The sequence below is a fragment of the Cyprinus carpio genome, chromosome A20 (genome assembly GCF_018340385.1).
Source record: "Cyprinus carpio isolate SPL01 chromosome A20, ASM1834038v1, whole genome shotgun sequence".
Lineage (NCBI taxonomy): Eukaryota > Metazoa > Chordata > Actinopteri > Cypriniformes > Cyprinidae > Cyprinus > Cyprinus carpio.
In genome coordinates, this window is record NC_056591.1 from 18,409,355 (window position 1) to 18,436,742 (window position 27,388).

The window sequence follows — 27,388 nt, forward strand, 5'->3', positions numbered from 1 at the left end:
GATGAGGAACTCATAACATTTTAATATATTTAACATAAAATGTTAAATATATACCAAAAGAACTACATGCTACATGTGAGTTTTAGCAATCCGCTGCACGGATTTATCCTTTTTTTTATGTAGCCTAAACACGGGCTAGATGAACCTTTGCATTCCCACGCATGACGCTGGATTTTAAAAACGCGGCACTAAAGTTAAAATCATAATTTTGCATTTTAAAAACGTGTCTCTAGATCTTGCAGGGTGTTATCTTGTTCCATTTTTATACATTAACATATAATTTGGTCATTTATTGGGGTGAAAAAATATTCTATAACTTAACTCACGTTCGTACATTGAAGGGCTAACGTTAGTTCATCCAAAAATGAAAAATGTCATTAATTACTCACCTTCATGTCGTTCCAAAACCGCGAGACCTTCGTTCATCTTCGGAACACAAATTAAGATATTTTTGATGAAATCAGAGAGCTTTCTGTCCCTGCATAAACAGCAATGCAACTCACACATTCAAGGCCCAGAAAGTTAACGTAGTAAGGATGTTAGGATCTTCATTTTCATAAAATTAGTTGTTATTAATTTTTTTTATGTAGTTACGAGGGTAGTTTTTTTGTGTACAAAGAAACAAAAATAACGACTTATTATTTAACAATTGATTCTCTTCCATATCAGTCTTCGAAGAACATTCGCAAGAGTAACGTTACCACGACGCATGCGTGCGTTGCTGCTGACGCTGAAGCCGGCGTTCTGTACCACAGCTGTCAAATGTAAAAGGACGTTATGACAAAATATTAAAAATATATTTATAATATTAAAATATAAAAATTTTCTTGTCCATCTACATGTGCATGGCATAAAAGAATTAAAAACACTGCAAAATCAGTTAAATACTGTAATCATGTCTTTTGACCTCAGTGACCTATGAACACAGCTCTTATGTTGATAATGTCATTGAGCATTTGTGGAATCTCAAGATGGTCATCATCACTGTTCCCATAATCCCGTAAAGCCCTCAAACTGTGATGTCACAGTGCTGCTTTACAAACCAGAAACTCAGATTAATATTTTGATGTTATAGTGCTCAAAAAAGAAACAAGTCATTGATGCTTAAATATTTTAATCGAAATCCAAATATATATATATATATATATATATATATATATAAAGGAAACTATATATTCTTTTTGAACTATTCACACTTTAATACAAATAAAACATGTTATGCATAGATACTGTTTCACATGAAATCAGGGAATATTAATAAAATAAAATCGTTCATAAATGACTGAGGATCATGTTGGTGCTGGTATTTCATATGCATTGACAGAACTAAGATTTACAACGAGAAGAAGAAATGACAGCAGCTTATCAGACCTAAACCGTGTAAGTGACATAATTAACTTATTTGGTGACGAAATGTACCTTCTTAGAATCATGGAACAAATAAGTGGATTTCAGGATAGTTTCCAGAAGTGTGGCTAGACTGACGCCCAAGAAAACTGGCTTATAACACGTGACTCACTATCGCACTCGCTACTTACTGAAAGGCTCACAGCACTGAATGTCGTGTGAGAAAGTGTCATGAAATAATACCTCAGTTTCTCTCTGAACACATAATAACCTGTTACCACAACAGCTCCCAGACATCAGGAGGACATTTAAGTGGCACAGCAGCAATTGAACATATAGCAGTTTTACATTCTTCAGAATAAAACACCAAAAGCACTAACAAACCTTTAACAATTATTGTAAGCATCACTAAAACTTTCCCAAAATGGGACGCATTACTTATAAAGTATGGTGAATGAATAGTCCAAATAATTTAATACAATTAAAAAAATATATCAACGATTATAACTGCAAAATAAGAACTAGAACACAGTCCAACTTCTTGAATTCCAGTTTATATAGACTGATAGCCCTTGATGCCTAGATGCTTTTGCATAATAAGTCAGGCTCATGTGGCTGACACACTAACTCTGCTACAGGTTGGTACAAGGACAGAGGATCAGCAGGCTGATGCACCTTTGGTTCCAGTAGATAATGACTCTGCTATCAAAACCAGGGCGGTCCAAAGGAGTCTGGTCTGATAGTAAGCGCACAGTTGACTGGGTCCAAACATGGAAAGTCGGGTGGTAAATCAGGGCCAAGAGCTCAGAGCAGCAGCACAGTATTCCAGATTGGCATACAGCTCAGACAGCTGCGCTCCACCCACACACAGCTTCTCCCTGAGGACACACACATATACACATAAGACTGATCTATCATGTTTGTAAGGAAGCTTATTTCCATCACAAAATAAAACAAGAAGGTTATTGCTAATTGTGACTTTACGTTATTCTGTAGTATTCTAAACAAAAAATATAAATAAATAATTCTATATTATTATTAGTATTCAAATACTTCTCCTTCTGTGTTCCACTGAAATAATAAGAACATACAAGTTTGGAACGACATGAGTGTGCATAAACGATGGCAGTTTTCTTTTTTTTGGGGGACTAAAAGGGTGACAACATTCTTCATTGTTCTTCTCTATTTGATACAAAATAGAAGCAGATGGGATGAAGGTCGGAACAGTAAGTAGATCAAGCAATGAAGATTTGATTCGCCTAAACAGTTGTTAGTGTCCCTGATTGTTCCTTCGGTTTCACTTCACACAGGATAACTTCCGCTACACTGCCTGTGGTTCTCATACACGAAAGAGAGAAACGAAAGAGGTCGAGAGAAGGTGGTTGAAGAAATGACTTTGCAGAGACCTGATGAGGACACTTCATATATTTATATATTTATAATAAGTTTTTTTTTTACTTTAATAATGAATTCTGCAGCATTTTACTGCCAATTATAATAGTTTTTTATGGGTTAAAATTGAAGTGTTTAAATCAGAGGGCTAAAATCTGGGAAGAAAATTGTCTTTTGTTTCTAAATTATGACCGATTTTGATGTAAAAATCCAACAAAAATGGTAAAAAAAAATTGTATTTAAATACAAGGCAATTGCACTCTAAGTTAGCGTGCTGTTAACTTTATATATCTATAGGAAATGCTTTACTGTCTACAATGAAATTGTTCCCCGTGTTTATTACTAGTGTTCATGGGAAAGGAAAGGCATTTAAACAATTGCAGAAATCTCTTGAGTCACAGTCACACAGGCTGTCTGCTCTCTCTCTCCCTGGCACAGTGTTTCACAACTGACTTGAATGAAGGCCATTATTGTGTTACTTTATTTCTCTCCTCCCTCTATTTCTTGCAACTTGTTGCCTTGTTTTGTTCAAATGTTCTGTTCCCCAATGAATGTTACATAACTACCCCCCCACCCAAAAAAAAAAGTTAGGAATGCATGCACTTGTCCTTCTCCAGTGCAAACCCTCACTAAGCTGGTATATATAATGACCCTTATGAATTTTAAACCCTCACTAAGCTGGTATATATAATGACCTTGAATGCTGTCTTTGCTCACTTCATTAAAAATACTTTTTGTGTTTTTAATTTATTTATTTTGAATTGCCAAATGTAATCTAAGTTTTGAAAAAGAATATCAATGTTTCAGAATGTACATTATGATGTCATTAAAATGACTGGTTTTAGTTTTAATGTTTTACTATTTATTTACTTAAGACAGAATTATAATATTGGCCATATGATGAAAATGATCTTCAGTGCATCTCTAATACTTATAACCACTACACTATACTGTGCAAAATCTGGGGTCAGTAAGACTTTTTAATGTTTTTTGAAAGAAATATCTTGTGCTGACCAATGCTGCATTTATATGATCACAAATATAGTAAAGAATAAAGTAATAATTGTTTTAATTATATGATATATAGTAAAGAATAAAGTAATACTGAAATATTATTACAATTACATGATCCTTCAGAAATCATTCTAATATGTCGATTTTCAGCTCAAGAAACATTTCTCATTATCAATGTTTAAAAAAGTTGTGCTGCTTGATATTTTTGTGAAAGCTGTTCTTTTTTTTATTCTTTGATGCATAGAAGTTCACTGAAATATTATTACAATTTAAAATATTGAATGCATAGAAAGTGTTCTTAACTGTCACTTTTGATCAATTTAATGCATCTTTGCTGGATAAAAGTAATCATTTCTTAAAAAAAAAAAATAATTCTAATGACCCCAAACTTTTGAGCAATAGTATACAGTATTTAACAGCATTTGACCTATTTATAGGCTATAACCCCTTTTTTCTCCAAAACAAATAAAAAAAAATTGTGCGCTAAAAGGTATGGGATGTGGTTTGTGGTGAACACGTAAAGGACTCCATTCCTTCAGCCTTTCAATTATCCACTTCACAACAGTGCTGCCATGGCAACCGTACAACATGTGGGCAGCTCCCATTTGGAAGCGAGAAAGTCAACAGACAGCAGATTGAATTCTTTATGAAGCCAATCCTTAACAAATCGACAACAGAACATAACACCACAGTGATGGTGCTTGCTCGAAAACAAACACGCAGCACTGAACATCAGACAAAAGCTGCAGCAGTGTCTCAGACGTCACAAGTTGACAGCGTCAGCCCTGTGCCTGGTTGCTTAGATATGAACCCTGTTGTGAGATTTAGCACCTAGAGACAAGATGTTCAGTTGAATAACTCTTTCTGGTACCGTAAAACATATACTGGTGCTTTTAGTTACAGATTAACTTCGGGGGGATCATATTGAGGCCACAAATCAATATTACATGAGATGACAGCCCAACTGGCCTCTAAAGTCTTTCAAAAGATATGAAATGTTCAGAAAGCCGAAGCAAAGCCTGATAGCTTACTGAAACCAGTTTGTTATGTAACAGGTCACATTGAGGCAACTGATAATGTATGCTTCTTATGTATTTGTGGGTGTTATTCAGTTATGCCACCACAGTTTGGGCACATGACCTGATCATTTTGTGTCTGTGTGCATTGGCATACAGTCTCTGCCCGTTCTGATCAGGCCCATTAAAGCAAGCATTTGAAACGCGTGGATTAGTGCATGAAATAAGGTCACTGAGTTCTTGGGTGTCACGGTTCATTGACTGAGCTGAGGTAAGTAAGCTGCTAAAGATCAGCTGTCAACGGCTCCACAAATGTGTGCGCAAGCGTGTAGCTACACTAGACTGATAAGGTTTATCAACGAACATCTTCTTCGGCCCTGAAGACACAGACTAACAAAGCCTTGACAAACACACGCAGAATCAAAGTTTGCAAGTGGCAATCCTGCTTAATAAACTATTACAAATGAGATTAAAAAACCAGAACCAACAAGATATGCTATACAAACTCAGATTGAAAGATTGTAAGCAACAATCTATCTTAATATATTAATCATTAAATAAATTATGGTGAAAGTGAATTAGAGAGATGAAGACTTTGCTCTGGAGTGAAGTTTAAAAAACCAGAACCAACAATTTAAATTAAACATACATATTCACAAGCCATGCTTCCACAGTAGTAGGATTGGTTAGTTACTAAGTTGATTAGTACACACCACAATACATTTCAGTAAACTGAGCAAAGCCTTCCCTTAAGTAAAATTTGCAAATTAGAGCATGCTAAATTTAGAATTTTGCAATAACGTTATGCGCATCTAGTATATGGATACACTATGATATATAGAACAATATAAAAATGTTGTATTATAACTGATTGATATAGTATTTTTTTTTTATTTCTGTTTTTTTTTTTATATTGTTATATAATTTATTTGTTATATATCCTATGAAAGATTAATTTTAAAATTATTATATATCATTGCAATGACAACTGAAGAAACAGTGCCATAGTGCTATAGTCTCTTCTATAGTAAAATGGCATAAAACCAAATCAATGCAAATCTTAATATTTATGAGTTCAATCACATTAGAGTCTTTATACACTCAATAATTAGCATTCATTTGTAGTATTATATTCAGCCCTCCCCATTAGCCTGGAGCATCAACATCATCATAATCAAAATCATCACACTGGCGATATGAAAATCTTTGAGGCAAGATAGATGTGCAACATGCTTATGTTCTAGTTTCCAGTTAGAACAAGTTTCACAAACACCTTTGTACACTGCTAGGAATAAATTGCGAAATATCTTACCAGAATACCAGAATTGTGTATACTGGTTAACGACTTAAGGGAAAGAGGAGATGCATCATTAAGTGCACTCTATGTATCATTAATGCTTTCCTCAGTGTTAAAGTGTGATTTAGAGTGCACAAGAGGACATTTTTCAGCATAACCTGTTATTACACAGGTGCCACATTAGTGAGAGTTTTTGCACAGAATGCTATGCAATGTCAGAGAACTAGATCTAACTTGATTTGTGTATATACCCTGTATGATTTATACCTTTAGCTGAGAGAGAATTTCTTAGATATTCAATCAAAATTTTAACTAGACATATGCTGAAATGAAAATCTGTTTAGTCTATTTTTTTAATAGAGATTTGATTTATTTGAGATATGATAAAAGTTGTATTCATTTTAAAATTTTTTTGATGTTTAAAATATAATTTTTTCTTTTTTTATCTTGTTGATTCTTTGATGAATAGGAAGTTCAAAATAATGTATTTGAAAGATTTTTTTGTAACATTGTAAAATTCTTTGCTGTATTTTTTGATCAATTTTAATGCATCCTTGCATTAAGAGTATTAAATTCTTAAAAAAAAAAAAAAAAACCTTCCTGCCCCCTAAGCTTTTGAACGGATCACCTAATTGGATTTCAATATCACATGTACACAACGAACAATGAACAGGTCATGACTCACTTTGCCATTCAAACCAGAACTGTCTTCTGAAGTTTGGGTAAGATTTTGATGCAGTAACACTCTTAAAGTGGAAACTAATTCTCTGAGACAGTAGATGTCTGCAGAAGCCTGCTGAAGTGAGCACTGACCTGAGAACAGCATACTGTGCTCCAGCTGAAATGCCTTTCTGCTGAAAGTGTGCAGTGTTGAAACGATCAGAACAGAACAAACTGCTCTACACACGTAGCCAGGATAATAAAAGCAAAAGAATGCGAGTATGACTTACAGATAAAGTAATGAGTCTCATCTATCTCATGACTCTTAACTAACCGGTATTCCTGTTGAGACACACAATCAAATAGCTCCCTGGCAGTGAAACATGGCTCCATAGCAGCAATCTGAAAGTAGAAAGCATATCTGTTAACATCAAGTACACAACGTACAGCCCAACACACATGTACTAGATAATCACCACCTTAGATTTATGCTGAATGTATTGTTAAAGTTCAAAATGTTGGGGTCAGTAAGATTTTTTTTATTTTTATTTTTTTTAGTTGGGTAGAGGGTTGTGGGAGAGCGAAATTAATACTTTTATTCAGCAAGGATGCATTGAATTGATCAGAAGTTACAGTAAATATATTTCTATTTCAAAATAAATGCTGCTTCTGTGAACTTTCTAATGAAGTATCACTGTTAAAATGATGATAATGAGAAATTACTTGAGTTATCTGAATGGCAAATCAGCATATTAGAATCATTTCTGAAGAATCATGTGATACTAAAGTCTAGAGTAATGGCTGCTGAAAATTCAGTTTTGACAAGTAATAAATTGCTTATATATATATATATATATATATATATATATATATATATATATATATATATATATATATATTATTTTTTTATTATTATTTTTTTTCTCTCCCCATCAATTTCCCAACCTGTTGTTGTTCTATACCATATAACCATGGGTATGACTAGTAAAAAGTATTATCTTTAGTGGCCTTTTTTTTCTTACCTCACTGGTCTGAATGAAGGAGAGAAGTGACTGTGCATCTTGAACACTGCTTTCCGCAGATAACAGCCTGTGGGAGGGGAAACCTTTAATTGTACTTTAATGTTATCTTTACTTTCATGTATTTACATTTTACCTTTAATTTTATCACTTATATACATATTATATCCCTCATGTGTATAATATTTGTCGTCATTGCCTGATATTACCAGTGAGAATCCTGTGTGTGATTTTAATATGCATCAGTGTACCAGAGCACACTTATACATTTATCATTAACCATAAGTAAAGAGGCAGCTTTTGAACAAATATATCAGATAAATCAGTGAATCTATCAAATAATCATTTGCAGGTTAGTGTTTTCTAGTGGTGAAAGATCTGAGCTGATACTTGAACCATCGAGGTTGCCCAAGGGTGAATGAGTGTTTTTTTTTAGTCACACATACACAGAGAGAGAGAGACACACACACAGAGAGAGAGAGAGAGGACTGCTGTTAATTGAGGCAAAAGCTCATAAAAAGCCTGTGTTTTAACACTTATGGAAATATAAGAGTACAGAAACAAAGCAAAGCAAAAAAAAAAAGCAAAGCAACTTTTAATCGCTTCATTGGAGGAGCCGCAATTGTGACTGACAGCAGCATCGGCCGCAGCGAGAGCGCTCGGAGCGACTACATACAGCAGTACGGTACAGCAGCGCAACTCAAGAAGACACTAACACTGCCTTCATCAACACCACTTTACAGTACGCCATTAAGAAGATTTATATATAATATAAATATATTATATATATTATTTTTATTAACAACAATTACCAGCATCATATAAATCTCAACTGTCAATAACGGATGCATTCAGCGGTTGCCATGGAGATTGTTTATCCTGCAGACATTAAAGGAGACAAAAGAAAAGCCTTTAAACAGACACTGTTACATGAATACCCTGAATCTCTTTATGTTGATATGACATCTCAAGAAAAGAGGACAAATCTGATCTTCTATACAGAGAGAAGCCTCATATGGAAAAGTGTTATTAGTAAATATTTCCCCTACACTAAGAAGAAGGGAATCTGTAAAGGATGTCAGATCTGCATTTTTGAATCAGCTGACCACTCCTCCCATTTCCAAACCATCAATCTGTACAACAGTGGAACAGTCTTAATTCAAGGAAATGAAGCTAGTCTCCAAGCTTTCGAAAAATCATTTCCCCTATTAAAGCGGATAGTTGAGGAGGAAACAGCTTGCAGTGTTAAAGAGGAATCTGAAGATGAGAATGAATTGCTGCCCTACTCTCCGGTCAGCACATCTCCGGCCCCATCTGATGAACTGATGACTGAGCAGGCCACACATGCTCCCAGATATATCCAGTGTCTTCCCCAGAAGATGGCTCTTCTAGAGATGGAGGTGTCAGAATTAAAGCAGCTCATCCTGAGCCGCCCAGATCAATATACCATTAATGATCTCAAGGCTGAAATTAAGGAGCTGCACAACATCAACATGAAACTTGAGGCTGAAATGTCAAAAATGAAAGAGGACTCAATACAGAGAGAAAGAAAGTTTGAGAAAAACATCCACGAGTTAAAAGAAAAGCTGAAAGAACAGACTGCAATGTGTTTAGAGCTTAAAAACAAGGACAGGGAATCTCCCAACAACAGCTGCACTGAGAGTAACCTGCGGCTCCATCATGAAGCGACGTCACGCAGCTCTGCACCTGCAGACTCAGTGAAGGAGCGCGCTCACACACCACCACCGTCACACAGGGCGACTCAGACCTCAGTGCTTCTTCTGATGGACTCCACTGGAAAGAACATTGAACCCAAGAAACTCTTCCCCAGACAGAGAGTCCTAGCGCTCCACTGCAGAAACACAGAACGCGTTCATGAACTGCTCACCAATGATGATCTCGGCAGCCCCCAGTGTGTTATCATTCACACAGGTACGAATGACCTCCATCAGTTAAATGAAGGTACAGCTAAGGCAATACATGAGATGGCAGAGAAAGCCTCACAGACATTCCCCACTTCACGTGTTCTGGTCTCCACCTTGCTCCCACGGCTCGACGTCCCACCCTCTGTGATCGATCAGATCAACGAGGAGGTCCGTCACTCCTGTTCCAGTCTGCCCAACGTGCACTTAGTCCATCATAGCTCTGTAAGACCATGGCACCTGTATGACGGGCTCCACCTCAATCAGGATGGAGTCAGGATCTTTGCCAAAGCTATCAAAGATGTTGCTCTTGGACGCTTTCAAACAACCGACTATAGAGGAGCTAAAAGAAACGTGAGAATGCAGCCGTTTGAGGCATCTGGACCTTCATCTCACTCAAGACCACCACGAGACTGTCACAGACAACCCAGGACTTCAGGATGGTCTCACAGACAGCAGGAGAGTCAGCTCTACACTGGAGGCCGATCCCAGCGCCGGACACCCAGCTATGCCCAGGTACTGTCCCAGCAGACGCCCTCATCATCCGCTCAGGACCTACTCCCCATTAGTGATGTGGGAAATTAAACGACTGCTAACCCTTCTCTGCAACAAAATGCTCAACTGAAATCTACAAGCACTGTTCACAAACAATAATTATTATCATTGTGATTAGTTTTATTATCAATTGTTGTTATTGTTTTTACTATAGTATTATTGTTATTTTTTAGTCATTATTCACAATGATTATTTTAATCAGTTTCACTACCTTTTCTACTTGCTCTACTATTACTATTACTTAGTTATTTTATTTATTTTATTTTCATATTTATTTTATTTTTATTTATAAAAGCTTTTGTTTTTGGTTTTGCCTCCAGATAAACAGCAGTATTGCTTAATCGCTGATCATATCAAAATGTTAAATATTAGCTTTTGGAATGTTCAGGGTTTGTGCTCTAAAACATTTGGATTAAAAAGCACAAACACAGAATTTTTAAATAGCATCACAAATGTTGACATCCTAATTCTAGCAGAAACATGGTGTAGATCAGACGTGTCCACTCAGTGTCCTTCAGGTTACTCTGAAATCATAGTGCCCTCATGGAAACTCAACTCAGTACATCGTGGTAGAGATTCTGGAGGTTTAGTCATATGGATAAAAAATGACCTTTCCCCTTTTACATCACCAGTACAGCAAGACAAAAATCACATTTGGTTAAAATTGGATAAAAGCTTTGGAATTCTAGATGACCTTTTTATCTGTGGAGTTTATATTGCTCCATCAGATTCCCCATACTACGACGATGAAGTATTCCACGCTTTACAAGAAGAAATTAATCAATATCAAACTCTCGGGAAAATTTTATTATGTGGAGATTTAAATGCTCGAACTGGTTCAGAATTAGACTATATTGATAATTCAGGAGATAAACATCTGTTCACACATATACCCCAAGATCTCTTCAGTACTCTACCTAGAAGAAATAACCAGGATACTGGAGTCAGTAGACACGGGAAAGAGGTAGCCCACCTTTGTCAAACTTTAGGTCTTTATATCCTCAATGGTAGAATCAAAGGAGATTCCTGTGGACAATTTACATATAGCTCAGATCTCGGGAACAGTGTTGTAGATTATGCTATATCAAAGATAAGCCCTTCCCATTTCAGTGCATTTTACCATCAAAGCTCAGTCGCCCCTGTCTGATCACAGCCAGATCAATCTCTTCATTAAAGGGGAAACAGCAAATCAAGGGCAATTCATAAAAAGCCAATTCATCTACATAAACTCAAAACACCATATAGATGGACTCGTAGTGCTGCTGAAACATATATTAAAGAATTGAAGTCAAATGAAATTGTCAGTTCCATAACACTATTTAACAATTCAACATATGATAATAATTGGAAAGGAATGAATTTAGCAATTAAACATATTAATGACATTTTTGAAAATATATCAAAAAAGGCTCATTTAAATGAAACTACCACATATAAACACAAAAATAGAGCTAAACAAAAACCTTCTGAAAAGTGGTTTGAACATGAATGTAAAACAATAAGAAAAGAGCTACGATTCATTTCAAATCAAAAAACACAAAGATCCGGTCAATTTAGAATTACGCTCAAAACACTCAGAACTCCTGAAACAATACAAAAACACAGTGAGACAGAAGAAACTGGATTATTATAACAACACACTTCAGAAGATGGAAAACTCAATTGATCAGGGTCAGTTCTGGAGCATGTGGAACAGTCTGAACAAGACAAAGCCACAAGAGTTAGCCAAACAAGATGGTCAGATTTGGAAAGATTATTTTGAGAAGCTCTATACAGATCAAACTGACCCTCTGAATAATCCCAACCAGTTAAAAGTCATCGTAAAATTGAATGCTCTTGAATCATGCATCAAAAACAACCAAAATCCACTAGATTATCCAATAACCCAACAAGAACTTAGTGGAAAACTGAAATCCCTCAAATGTAAGAAGTCCTGTGGCCCTGACAACATAAAGAACGAGATGCTTAAAAACAGCTCTCCTGAATTGCAAATTGCATTAATCAAACTTTTTAATTTGATTTTGAGTTCAGGTGTTTTTCCTGAGGTCTGGAACACAGGACTCATCTCTCCTATCTTTAAAAGTGGAGACAAAACCGATCCTAATAACTACAGAGGGATCTGTGTAACCAGTAATTTGGGAAAAGTATTTTGCTCTATAATCAACTCTCGGATTTCATCTTTCTTAAAGCAGCACAATGTCATCAGCAAATCTCAGATTGGCTTCCTCCCTAAACATCGAACCACTGACCATATTCACACACTACACACGCTAATAAATCAACATGTACACCAAAAGAAAGATGGAAAAATATTTGCATGCTTTATAGATTTTAAGAAGGCTTTTGATTCCATTTGGCATAATGGTTTGTTTTATAAAATCATTCAAAGTGGCATAGGGGGTAAAATATATGACTTAATTAAAAACATGTATAACCAAAATAAATGTGCAGTAAAAATTGGACAGCAAAGGACAGACTATTTTCCTCAACAGCGAGGAGTGAGACAGGGCTGCTGCCTCAGCCCGACTTTATTTAACATGTATATCAATGAACTGGCAGATCTACTGGACCAATCAAACAGTCCAGGACTACAATTATTCGACACAGAAGTCAAATATTTACTGTATGCAGACGACTTGCTAATTCTATCTAAAACACCAGAAAGTCTCCAGAACAACCTTGACATTTTAACTAAATACTGCCAGGACTGGGCCTTAGACATCAACATCCCAAAAACTAAGATTATGATATTTCAGAAAAAACCCAGAAATCTAGAACATAAACATTTATTTACTTTAAACAACACCGCACTTCAACATGCTTTACAATATACTTATCTTGGTCTGGTTTTAACTCCCACTGGAAATTTCAAATTGGCAATTAAAACATTACTTATAAAAGCCCGCAGGGCACTGCACGCTATACGAATTAAATTATTCAAAATAAACATCCCCATCAGAATTTGGACAAAGATCTTCGATAGTGTCATTCTGCCCATTGCCCTGTATGGAAGCGAGATCTGGGGCCCAGCGAGTAACTCGAGCCATAAAGACTGGCACAAAAACACCCTTTAGAAGCTCTGCATGTCGAGTTCTGCAGAAGCATCCTGCATGTGCACAGAAACACCCCTAATAATGCCTGCAGAGCAGAGTTAGGCCGTCTTCCCCCTAAATCTAATCATTAAAAAAAGAGTTTTAAAGTTTTGGATCCACTTAAACTCTAGTTCGGAAGATTCTCTTCATTTTAAAGCACTAAAAAACACAAAAAAAGAGTGCTCATAAAAGTCATATTTGTGTAATGGTGTCCGACCTGACTAACAAAGCACTCAATATCACCAATCCTGAAAAACATAGAATCAAGGAAATTATGAATGAATAGAAGGAGACATACATACAGTATTGGAAAGAACAAACCAAAGACCAAAGTCGTCTCCAGTGTTATCTGAAACTCAACAGAGAGTACAGTATGGCTCACTATCTGCTCTCAGTCAGGAATATAACACACAGACATTTACTGACCAAGTACAGACTGAGTGACCACCAGCTGGCCATAGAGAGAGGACGACATAGAAAGACCTGGTTACCTAGAGAAGAGCGAGTCTGTAACGAATGTAGATCAGGATCAGTTGAGACGGAGGAGCACTTCCTCCTCCACTGTGACAAATACACATCCTTAAGAGACGCACTGTACAGTCAAATACAGCAGAACACTCCTGAGTTCCAGTCACTCCGTGAACATGACAAATTAAAAATATTACTTGGTGAAGGACCTGCTTCCTCTTTGGTAGCACATTATATTTACAAATGCCACAAACTAAGAGGTAAAGAGTGAACACATCTACATTAGTAATACCATCAGTGTTTATTTGAATATGTGTGTGTGTGTGTATGTATGTATATGTATATATTGATGTATTTTACATGTATTTTGTTTTATTTGTTTTATGGATATATATTATATTTGTTTTATTTTTTTTTTTGCTATGTACAATGCTTTGGCAATATGTACCTAAGTATGTCATGCCAATAAAGCAATATGAATTGAATTGAATTGAATGACCCTGTGGTAAGTGACCTGCAATTGTGTTTGGATCAGAAAATGTGTAAATTAGTATTCACTGCATCTACTCATTAACAATCTGTGTGATGTTAGAAAAGAGGGAAATTTAGACAGACACAAACCCTCTAATTTTAGACAGAGTGTCTAAGAAACTTGGACATATTGCTGCCATGATTAAACATGCCCGGACTGAGACCTGTTTCAACTGTCCTGTATCTGCAGCATGTAAGCAATGAGAAAACAGCATAATTGCAACAGTGGAAAATAAAACAAAAAAACAAACCAAACCAAACCAAAATTAAATAAAAGTCTGATTTACTGAATGGGAAGAGCTGTTTGTATTCCTTTCACTGCATCATACCAGAAAAACCTTTTTTCCAAGAATTGCTAAGTAGGTCACTACAATATTTTATATTGCTTAATAAAAATCTATATTTGCACAGATTGTGTTGACACAGGTTCATAGTGCAACGTCATTGTGCCATGTAGTAAAAACAAGCTCAGTGCCAAAACTCTCCTTGCAGCATCGCTTCTGTTATGCAGCGTTGTGCTGCCTCCCTGTGCAGTGTGAATACTGCAACCTGTTAACATGGTTGCCAAGATGAATATGAGCTGCTTACATTCTACACATGTGAGATTGCTGACGGAAAATACTGTTGTATGAAAATACAATAATGTGATATTTTTATTAATATAATTTGATTGATCTAGATATTTTTGTGAGTGAGATTTTGGGGGTGAAGATGAGGATAGATGAGAGAAATGGTGGTGGGGGGACTCTAAAGCATGGACAGCATGGACACCAATGGGAGGGAGAAGGAGAGAATGTAATGTGGAGTAAGTGGCAAGATGAAGCAGGGAGCAGAAAGAAAAAGCTTTTTCAGCAAGAAAGCCTGAATTATGCATGCTCTTTCTCATTCAGGGACACAGGGGGACAGAACAGCGCTGCACATTTGTGTGTGTGTGTGTTAGCTCTGATGACTCATCTGTCTGCTTTCTGCACATAAAAATGAGTCTAGCTGTATCCATGGAGACAGAACCTAATCTCCCTTCAAACCATGTCATCCTAATTTCTCAGGGTACGTTTACACGACAACGATGTATGCAAGTTTTTCCCTTGCATTTTTTTTCAAGTATCATGTATCAAGTTTCATGTATACCTGACAACGTTTTCAAAACGATTCGCATTTACACATCCGTGAAAACAGTCAAAAACGCTGTATTATGTATGCCAGGCCAGTAGTTGGCACTGTCACCTTGTTAGTAAACAGTACCTGTAGGGAAATGGTGATTATATGTTGTATATGATGCATCTCCGTTGTTGGTTGTAATATTGGTAAAGTAAAGCTACACTTTGCTGAAGAAGCGTTAGCAAACTCTTGAGCAGGAACAACAGTACCATATACTCCACTAATGTTGTGTATGTTTGTTCTGGCTTGCCTTTAAAATCGACATGTACTGCGCATGTCTACATACTTAACACATATTATGCAAGTGCATAACGTCACCGTTCTCAAAGATTTCCGTTTTGGGTGTTTACACAGAAACAATAACGGTGGCATTTTCTAAAACTTGCACTTTGAAACCCGTTTTCAAAAATATGCGTTTTCAGTCCCCAAAATGCTGTTTTCATGTAAACAAACAGGCAAAACGCATAAAAAGATTCCCGTTTTTGGTTGAAAACACTGTCATGTAAACGGCTCCTAAAAAAAACACTAAACTGAAAGCAAGGGAAAACTCAAATGCACAAAAATGAAATGCAGAAAAAAGTCAAAACAAGCCTAGAAGAAAAGCAACAAACCTGAAGCTCAGATGAACACTATGACATTGAGTAATGACTCAGTCGGGTCATCTGCATGAGTGAATAAGTATATAGGTTTGATTCGTGACATCACTGTCAGACAGATGACTAACATAGTGGAAAGGCTTTATATCTGATCATGTCATTGGTAAGGAGAAGAGAACACTTAAAAGATCAAAGTGCGTGACTTTGTTTAGGGAGAACAATACCTGGATTTTATTAACTCACACTTCAGTTAGGTATTTTTTTTTTTTTTTTTGTATCTTTCTCCAAACACAATCAATATAACCATATTAAGTCATAATTAAAGACTAGAATAAAATGAATAAGTTGGTGTGCAAATCAATTTTTTGCACTGATGCATGAGTGTGGCATCTTGTATGAGAACAAAGAGCATATAATCAATTAGACAGACAATGCAGCACACGTTTCACATGACAAATCATTAATTTGCAGTGCTGAATGAAGTGTACGCTTCCTCTTTCTGCTAAACAAAAACCTCAACAAAAACAGATCTTCATATATGCTAGCTTATAAGAGTTTAGAATTATTAGAGACCTTATTTTTTTATTAGTGATTTATATATTTATTAAGAGGCTGTCAATGACACAAGCAGGAATTTCAGTATGCCAGTGAGGTAAGTCATGGCTGTTATTACACTGCAACAAAAAATAGGTGTCTCTTTGTAACTACAGCTATGACTCACTCCACAGTTCCTGCTCACGAGATGCAGAGAACTTAATTTACAGGAAAAATTGACATGTCATTGTAAAATCCGTCTGCCTGCAAGCTATGAGCCGTAAAAGCTGCAGGAATGCTGAGCAACGGAAGTGAGTCACAGAGACACTGGATTAAGAAAGGATTTGATAATGAATATGTAATGACGATTATGAGAATAAGACCCCCCCCCCCCCCCCCCCGTGTAACACACACGTATCTCTGACATGCTCAAGTGACTAAGGACACACACTGAGCAAATTCTGCTTGGAGACACATGATTGGAATGGTAATAGATGCTTCTAGGACTGCACAATTGTGTGTGGTTATTAGCATGTACCTCTGAAGAGCCTCCAGTAGCTGTTTCAGTGCAGTGGAGAGCCTTTGCAGGCAGGAGAGGGCTTCCTGAGGCGGGGGTGAGGTAGATCGCTGGCTGGGCTCAGTGGTTCCTGGAGTGTAGTTGAGCGCTGAGAACAAAGCTGAACTGAAGAGAGAGAACCAAACGGAAATAAACATTAAAACACATCAGTAAAACAACTCTGTAATGCAGTGAACTTTCTGTTTGTTGTTTTTTTGTCGTTAGTGGATAGTTTGATGTTGTTAGGTATTTCTTCAGTTTTTTTTAGTGTGTTATTTTTTAGAAGAGTGTGTCTATGAAACCTACACTGAATACAAAACACAAAACAACAACAACAAAAAAAGAACGTAATGTTTTTGAAAGATGTTACAGAAGTTTCAAAAATACAGTAAAAAACAGTAATATTAAAGTATTATTACAACTTAAAATAACAGATTTCTTTTTTAATATATTTTTAAAAGATAGTTTATTCTTGTGATGGCAAAGCTGAATTTTCAGCAGCCATTACTCTAGTCTTCAGTGTCACATGATCCTTCAAAAATCATTCTTATATGCTGATTTAATGCGCAATAAACATCTTATTTATATTAATATTGAAAACAGTTGTGCTGCTTTTTGTGCTTTATTTTTGTGGAAACCATGATAAAAAAGAACAGCATTTATTTAAAAATATAAATATTTTGTACTTAGTAAAAATGATAACTTTGATCCATTTAAAGCATCCTAGCTGAATAAGTAAAATTTATTTTAAAAAAAAAAACCGCTTCCTGAGCCCAGACTATTGAACAGTAGTGCATGTTGAAAAATAAATACACTTCAGTCTCTGTCAGTGACTCTCTCACCTAATCTGACACACGTTGTTCCAGATGCTCTCAAATAACGCCCAAACTTCCTCATGAGATGTCCGAGGAGGCGGAGCTACATCCTCCTCTATCTCTGCCATCAGAGAGTCCTCTTTATCAGTGTCATCACCCTCTACTGGAGCTTTCGGAGACTGTCACACACACACACACACACACACACACACACACACACACACACACAGTTCATGAGCAATAAGAATGAAACAATTATCCACTGTTGTATCATAATGAGACTGACCTGTAGTCTTTGCTGTAGCATATGAATGGTAGAGAGAGCTTGAGCTACATGACCGTTGTACTGAGATCTGCTAGCCAGTGCTGACAGTAGCTCTGCAGCCAATCTTACAGCTCTGAGAAAAGATTCGTGCTCTATGGACCTGTCTACAGACAGACACAACACAAGAGCTTAGAAAGGATAGGTACACATGCCCATCTGCAATACAGTTCAGACACATTTTCTACTGTGTCACAATATATTCCATCCATTCCTATTACTGGGTATAATAGGAAAAAGGCAGAAGTGGGCAGAATACAAAAGTTCACAAATGCGTTCACAGCTCTAAGTGGGAGTGACACCCGTTTATCACCTCTTGGACACATACCACTAACCCACTAAAACAAAAGAACAGACAAAATGAGTGAAGGACACTCCCTCAGCACTATAAAGTGCAGTAAATCACATTTAGGCAAGAACAGGAGGCCCCTGGTACTTTTCCACCCCTCCACTCCTGCACAAACTCACTTCCTCCCCTCTGCTGGGCTGGGCTCATGGCCAAAGGCAGCAGAGAAGAAAGGCACAGTTATACTCCTGCTGCAGTGATTGGCAGAATGAGGTCAAAGTCATAACTCCACACACAACATGAGAACAGAGTGTGGATCAAAACCACAAACTCAGAGATGCACATGCACACACACACAAACACACACACACACAAACCAATTATACTGGTTTTTAGTTTGGAACCTTTAAAGGAATATTTTACCCAAAAAAATATTTCTGTGATCATTTACCCAATAGTATTTTCTTCCCACACAATCAATGTCACAGGGGACCAGCAACTGTTTGGTTACCTACAGTCTGCAAAATATCTTTTTTTGTGTGTTCAGGTTTGGTAAAACTTGAGGGTGAGTAAATGATGACAGAATTTTCATTTTTGGGTGAACTTTCCCCTTAATGACATAATAAGCAACTGAAGGACATACAAAGGACATACAGTCAGCAGGGGGAGCAGGTAGAGCAGCATGCATTTTTGTCCTTTCTTATATAACGTTTAGCCATGTTTATGTGAATTACTTACACATTTTCAGTTTGAGGAAACAAACTGTGACAGAATAGAATTTTACTGCTATATTGCCATCCTGTTGGAATTACAGTTATAACAAGGTGACAATTCAGAGATTTTGAGATTCAACAATTCAGAGATTCCAATAATGAATCTGACAAAGGGGTGTCAGAAATGCATGATTAATTATGAATAAAGAAATCTTTTTGTGAATATACACTACTGTATAGAGTTTGGAGTCTATATGATTGTTTAACTCTGTTTAATTGTTTTTAAGAAGGCTCACCGAGGCTGCAATTATTGATCAATAATACAGTAAAAACAGTTATATTGTGAAATATTATTGTAATTTGAAATAATTACTTTCTATTTTAATACATTTTAAAATGTAATTTATTCCTGTGATGCCAAAGCTGAATTTTCAGCAGTCATTATTCCAGTCTTCAGTGTCACATGATCCTTCAGAAATCATTCTAATATGCCGACTGCTGGTAAAACAACATTTCTTATTATTATCAATGTTGCAGTTATGCTGCTTAATTTGTATTTATTTTTTTAAACTATGATACATTTTTCTCAGGATTCTTTGGTTAACAAAAAGTTCAAACGAAACAGGATTTATTTAAAAACAGAAAACGTTTGTAACATTATAAATGTCTTTACTGTCACATTTGATCAATTAAATGCATCATTGCTAATTAAATTTAATGCTTCTTGAAATAAAAATTTACTGACCAAAAACATCTGAATGGCAGTGTAACAACAGAATTCTTGAATAGAATATAAATACAATTTTCATATGGGATAGAATTAGACTTAACAAAATTCTCAAATTAGAATATAATTCAAGTAAAAATTAGATTCTAATTTAGAGCAGAATAAGATTTTAATGTATTATAGTAATCAGTATCAGACTAAAGTAGTAAGACTTACACACCTGAACAGAGACAGTCACTCAGCATCTCCACACAGCTGAGCAGCCTCCTCTTAATAATGCTTCCGAACACAGCAATCCAGTGCTTCTTAAAACACTTGAGCAGCCCCTCCAGATTCCACGGAGGCTTCACGTACACTATCTGCATTCACAAACAGATAAAGTCACAGACAATGGGACTACAGCAAATCTAAGCCCTGAATCACACTTTAGATGTGACTAATGCACTTAGATGAATGAGGAGCAGCTCTTAATATAAACTTCATAAAAAATTAAGAGATGAACAGATCAGTGTGCAGAGAGTGCAGTGGTACCTCAGTCCACAGTTCTCCATAAGCTGCCTTCATCTCTTCCTCAAGCACTTCAGACAGCGCCCCCTGGAGGCAGGACTCCAGCAAGGACACACACTCACTCAGCAGTTGTTCCTCCGCTGCATCGCTGTGTCTATTCTTGTGTGATCCTTTCTCCTCTGCTTCATTCACACAGGGAGGTGGCAACAAAAGGACATTACATTCAGGCAAGAAAAAATCAGGTATTCAGAAAAATTCTACTAATGAAGCTAAACCAGTGACACTGAAAACAGCTGACCTTTCTCTACAGGTCGAGCTGGGGGCGGCACAGTGGACTGAGCATGAATGTAGTTTAGAATCGTAGAGCTGGTTCCCTCCACCTCTTTTACCAAGTCTGCCTTACTTAGGGCTTTCACCCCGCTGAGCAGAGCCTTGCTGCATAGGTTCTTATCATTGCTACAAAAAAAAAAACAGAGAGAGAGAGAGCGAGAGAAAACACATATTTGAGCAGCAGAAAGGCATGTCCTCTACCTTCAATAAGAATATTCTTCAGGGTGACACTAATGGCTGAAATACAATCATTAAATCAGATAATCTTCATTCATAAAGCAAACACATGGCCATCTTGCATTTCATTAGCTGTCGAATGACAATACAGATCAAACAAATGGGAATGTTGTTAATGTGCAGACATTCCTAGAGGAGAAACAGAGGTCTAAGTATTTGTACTCACGTGCAAAGAACTAGAGCTCCCTCTGGGTACAGAGCCTGATACTGCAGACAACACTCTAGCACTCTGTCATCATTATTTACCACACCAGGTCCACCTAAAGGAAAGAAAAGCCAAGAGACAAAGGCTGAACTCATATGATCCATAGAATGCACAGTACTATGGCAAATTAGGAGTGGTGCAACTATGTCAAAAGTGTCTAGGTGACATAATGATCCCAATGGATTTTTTTATGGTATGCATGGATGCTTTTAGAGCTAGTATTGACCATACTCCCCTGCACTATGGAAGAGCTTGAGATTTATCATTTTTAAAGTAGGTGACTGTATGACAAAGTGGTCTTTGGTATCACAATGCAATTTTATGACACAACTGTAAAACACTTTTTAACATTACTTTGCATGTGTGATCTTATAATTTTATATTTAATTATTTTAAAATAATTAAATCAGAGCATGCAAATATTACATGTCAGTGCTCCTTAATGCAGTGTCATTATATCATAATTTATATACTTTTATAGGATTTATTAATATTTAGAATTGGATTTTATTTTTATATTTTTAGAAATGTATAATTTTTTAATGTAATATTTATACTTTATTTTATTTTGACCAGTTCGATTAACAAAAACACATATCGCAGCTGAGAGGTAATGACTTTAATTATACAACTGTTCAAAGTTGTTTTAATTATACATACAACTAATTAGCATGAACTTTAAATGAAATTAGACAGAAAATAATTAAGGTTGAGTTTCTTTTTTGTCTTTTTTTTTAATGGAAATGCCCCAGCAGATGATTTTTATTACCCCTTGACAAAGTGTACTTCTTTTTACATGTCTAGAGAAGTAAATACACAATACAGGCACATCACAAATGTAAATAATAATGCATTTCAGGATAAGAATTACTCACCAACAGCTTGGGAGGCCTGCTGCATTGACTGGCCCACAAGTCTGGGCTCCTGACTTTTGAGGCAGCTATAAATGTAGTGGACAGCAGGTCTGGCTTTGTCTTCCACCTTGCTGGAGAGTTTACCACTCTTCAGATAGTCCAACTCCTGCAGCACAACCCATGGGATCAGCAAAGTGGGGAACCCCAGCCCTGTGATGAGCGTGTTCAAAGTGAAAAGCTGCACCCACATAACTCTTAAAATGTTTTAAAGTTAAAAAGCTAGAGACTTAAAAAAACAAACTATTTTTTTCTTACCACCGAGACCATGTGACCTAATCTTCTTTACAAACTCCAGGTGGCTGAGCAGCACATTGGTATCCAGAACAATAAGCAGTCCCTGTTTATGTTGATCTTCACATATATGTGTTAAAGACACAAAGACAATAAAGCACAATTATGCTTTATCATACAATTATGATGATTTAAATAAAAAGCAGTTATTGTTTATTATGTTGTTTTTATGTTTGTTATAATTATATTTTATTTATAGTTACAGCTCTTAGTGTGAATGGGCCTTTAGCCACTCAAGTAATATTGTTTTTTTTTTTTTATTCATAGGTGACTTTACTTAGCATCGTGCCGGCTCCCTCTTCTGGAGGGTCAATGTCCATGCAGGTGAGCTCTCCACAGTTCTCCACCAACTTCACCTCCAGTCGCCTCTCAGAGCGTGCCAGATGAAGCTCCTCCACCAGCTCCATCTAAACAATGAACGAAACAGAATGAGAAACAAACAAACACAGAAGATTTCATTCTAAAATCCTAAGAATGTTGTTAACCTCATGGTCGCAGTCAAAGGTCTCTGCGGCTTCCTGAGGAGTTACCTGAAATTGTATAAAACACCTATTAGAGATATGTTAACATTCAGCAGCATTAATAAAGTTCAAATTCACTGTTGTCTCCTCTTAAATATGGTCTAAAATGGACCATATTTTCATTTCTGTTGTCATTAATGCTGCGAGGACTATTGGATAATGTTAACCAGTTTGCAAATAGCCTTTTAGCCACTTTTTGGTAAACACTCTCATGTAGATCTTACTGCATTCTGCTATAGAACTATGGTGAAAATTTTATGAAGTTGGTTCAAACACAAGCCACTTACATGTTGAACCTTGGAGGAAGTATTGTTCGGCGTTGTGACCTCTCTTGTTTTGTCGGTGTGTGCCTCCTGGACTTGGTGAGATATAGATGACAGATGTGACGAGCTAAGAGAAGTGGGTTTATGAGAGGTTTGAGCAGAAACCTCTTGAAGCCTCTGTCCTTGCTGCTGTGAGATGAGAAATTTGTGTTTAGAAGGAGTGGAACCAGGGAAAGAAGGCTGAGCGGTACTTTGAGTCCTGCCATCTGAAGAATTCACATTACACACATCCGTGTTTGTCCAAGCTTTAACAGTACTGGCTTTTTTTGAGATCTTGAAACTGACTTTTGCTGTGGGACCACCAAAGGATGGCCTTTTTTCTCCTAAGATTACACCAGGTTCATTCCCCAACTGTACATGCTCTTGCTTCTTGGGTGAAACATCTTCTTGTAATTTCAGTTTAGATCCAGAGTCTACATGTTTCACTACTGGCAAAGCTTCTTTGGAGTTGTTATGAGATCTCTGCGCACCAACATTATGGTTGATCTTATTGGACCTCCTGGCCATTAACGTCTTCATCATTTCCTTTTGAACTTCAGAATGAGATTCTGCATGTGCAGCATTGGTGATGTTTTTAATGTCTCTTCGTTTGGGTTCAGCATGAAGCTCTGGTGACAACGGCCTTTTCACAAGCTTACTCCTTTTCTCCTGGAGTTTCTCCGGGGGACAATCATCCTTTGCAGGTGTCCACCTGGGATACTCTGCTGTGGATCTCCTCGACACCAGCTCCTGTCTCTTTTTCTCCAACTCTTTTGAAGAAGGCTGGTTTGTTGCAGCATGCCTGCTGGAGCTTCTCCCTGAGATATGGGGACTCGCATTTTCATGCTTCCTTTTGGGATTTAGTAGCTCTTTCTCATGTGTAACAGGTGACTTGAAAACTGGCCTGAAATTCTCTGTTGCTTGGCTTTCTCGGGATCTTTCTTCCCTGCGCCTGCTGTCTCTAACTTCTGTTTTCTTGAATCTTCCTTCAAATCCTCTTGTTGATGTTGAGTCGGTGGCCCTCCTCTCTTTAGCTTTGTCTTGGTCAGAACTGCAAATTATTAGAAAAAGAAGCCAGTGGTAAGTTTTATTGAATAGATAACTCTCACAATAACTCTTTGGTGAGAAAACGGTGATTCAGGAAATATAAAAATGTGATATGACTTACTTTCTATATTTACTTTCTTTCTTTTAAGCACCTTTATTAGGTTCTTCTTTGTTTTAATTACATTTATTATGCTGATCATTTTTAACTTTTACATTACATTATTATTATATTACAACATGTGTGATAATCACTTTTATTAGACAAGTGGATTTATGACATAACATACGATACAGTTAAGCAACAGCACAATCATAAGCTTGTTTGCAAATGTGACATTAACTTTATAAAACAGTTCAATATACAAATATTAATGTTAATATATAGTGACTTACATTTTAGACATAATATTGACTGTTTTTGCTCTTTTTCGACAACGAAAAGAATTTCATACAAATGCACAGCAGAACTTGCATATCTCTGATCAAGACACTATGTTGTTTCGTGACCAAATGATTCAGCATTTTTGAACGAATCGAGTCAGTCAATTGTTCAATTAACTGTTCAATCACTTGCTTCATTCTTGAATGAATCAGCCGTTTGAACGAATCGGTTGAATGACTGAATGACTCACTCACTCATTAAAACAGTCACTTGGCGCCACCTATTGGCGGTTTAGTTTCATATTTAAAGGTATCATTGCATTTGGAATTTTTGCATTTTTAATATTTAATTTAAAACATTAATCCCATAACATTATTTATGCATTTGTAATTCTGCAATGTACATGCATTCATGATACTTCTGAGCTTCTGTGTAAATGATTTCTAAAAGATGCAGCTTTCTTCTGCTGTGGAAAGATGGATTTTGTTGATACTGATTTCATATGATTGGTATCAGCCCTATAGTGTCTTACTACTCTTTTTGAATTTATTGAAAATTTAAGAATTATTTGTCATGAAAGACAGTGAATAGATTTAATAAGGTACAAAACAGACCTTTATGAAGGAAATCTGATTTAAGTGCTCACAGAACACTGATGAGAATATTACTTCAGTTCAGAATAAATTACATTTACACAAATAAATCAAAGTAACCTTTTTTTCTCGGATAAGTGAATGACTGATGCAAATAACAAGTCTTAATGTCGAGCCTAGATCTGTTTTTTTTTTTTTTAAAGTAAATTAAAAAATCCTCAGACACAGCAAAGATGACAGGATGTCAGTTGTATACAATATGGTATATGCAATATATACAAGTATATGACAAACACTCAAAAGTGAATTGTAATTAACAAATATTTTGTACCCTGAGACCTACCTTACATGCCGATGATGATGTTTGTGTTTTCTTTTTGGGTTGCTGAATCTCTTTGCGTCTCTCTCCTGTGACCAAAAAATTTTAATAATTTAATGCTATAACGAATGAGAATGAACACGCCAAACTGAATGATCAATTATTTTAAATATATAATGAGAATGAACACGCCAAACTGAATGATCAATTATTTTAAATATATATCTCAGGCATAAATCATATGTTAGGAATAACTAGATTAAGAATAACTTTATATATCTCAGGCATAAATCATATGTTAGGAATAACTAGATTAAAATCTACTTAGATTTTTATTGATGTTTTTTTTTCTTCTTTTTTTTGTTTTGTTATTATTTTGATTTCTTGCTTGACATCCTCAAAACCCTAATACAGAACATAATATTTTTCATATTTTTTAAACAATTTCATTCAAAAATCAAAAATACTGTGTCCCCACAGGTAAGATCTCCACAGGTTGGTTGGTCATTACTTTTTAAGAGGAGAGCAGTAAAACTATAGTGCTGAACGGTGTTTACATCATATTACTTCAAATGTACCAGTGTTGTTAGCTAAACTAAAATGATAAAAAACGGTTTTCATTCATTGAAATGAAGCTGAAATAAAATATTAAATACTAGAAACATTATTAGTTAATATTAGTTGTCTTGGCATCTAACTGAAATTAGTTGAAAGTACTTAAAGTACTAAAATTACTAAACTAAAAAAAAAAAAAACTAAATAGAAATAATAATAAAAAAAACGAATAAAAGAATATAACAAAAACTATAATAAATACTATAATAATTGGGTACACTTTTCATTAACAAAACCAATTAAATTATTAAAGTTTTTATAGGGAAAAATATAAGAAGGTGAAGACATCTAGCTTTGGATTTAAAAATTTACATTCCGATTTTTGCTACAATATTAACAGTAATAACTTAACTTACAAATTACTTTTTGATCCACTGAGAGATCCAGGGAGACTAAGCCTTTCAGTAAAACTGCAATTTATTTAAAGACTAATTCACAAATGATAACAGTTACAGATGATAATCATAATGAAAAAGCATGTGATGTGAGCAGAAGAAAAGAAAAGGCTAAGCTGAAAAGCCAATTGGGATATATATATACATACTAGAAAACTTACATCTTACAGCATCACTAGATGTTTTTGTCTGGACCATAAATGTCATACGAATTTATCCATTATGTCATTGGTGAATGGAATTCTGAGAAATCCACGTATTCAAAATGTATCTTATTCATAATGATAAGTTTCATTTAAATGATCAAAAATATTCCATGTTAATGATATGTCTCATATATATTAATACGTTTCATATATATATATATACATATATATTCAAAAATGTCTTTGGTAAACTTTGTGGTATATCTTCATATGAAATTTCAGAGTTATAGACAAGTATTTCTAACTGTGTAATCAGCTGAGTCTGTTTCATATAAGTTAAAGTGCACGTATATTTGTTCTTTTGTGCCAGTATTTCCAAGAACTATCACTTAGTATAATATTTTAAATCTCAAAAGAGGAAGAGGTCCAAAACCGAGACGCAGACTAGACTATTTTTGAAGGTCATGATGTATTATTATAGTCTTTCTATGTTTTAGATGACAACTTCTGTCTGGAACAATAGTATATAAGAGAGCCCTGTGCATTCTGCAAGATATGACTCTT

The 27,388-nt window shown here is 35.9% G+C and overlaps 1 protein-coding gene across 1 annotated transcript; it reads right to left on the bottom strand.

Moving 5' to 3' along the window:
* Nucleotides 1-1,175: 1,175 nt before the first annotated feature.
* Nucleotides 1,176-26,063, bottom strand: LOC109104596 (SWT1 RNA endoribonuclease homolog). Its single transcript, XM_042777950.1, is given in 17 exon segments — nucleotides 1,176-2,225; nucleotides 7,061-7,128; nucleotides 7,749-7,815; nucleotides 17,140-17,283; nucleotides 18,000-18,151; nucleotides 18,259-18,401; nucleotides 20,241-20,379; nucleotides 20,552-20,709; nucleotides 20,826-20,983; nucleotides 21,261-21,354; nucleotides 22,175-22,363; nucleotides 22,469-22,564; nucleotides 22,782-22,911; nucleotides 22,990-23,034; nucleotides 23,313-24,378; nucleotides 25,693-25,759; nucleotides 26,009-26,063. Coding segments are annotated over 17 exon segments (2,859 nt in total). The 3' UTR covers nucleotides 1,176-2,137.
* Between the last annotated feature and the right edge of the window lie 1,325 nt (nucleotides 26,064-27,388).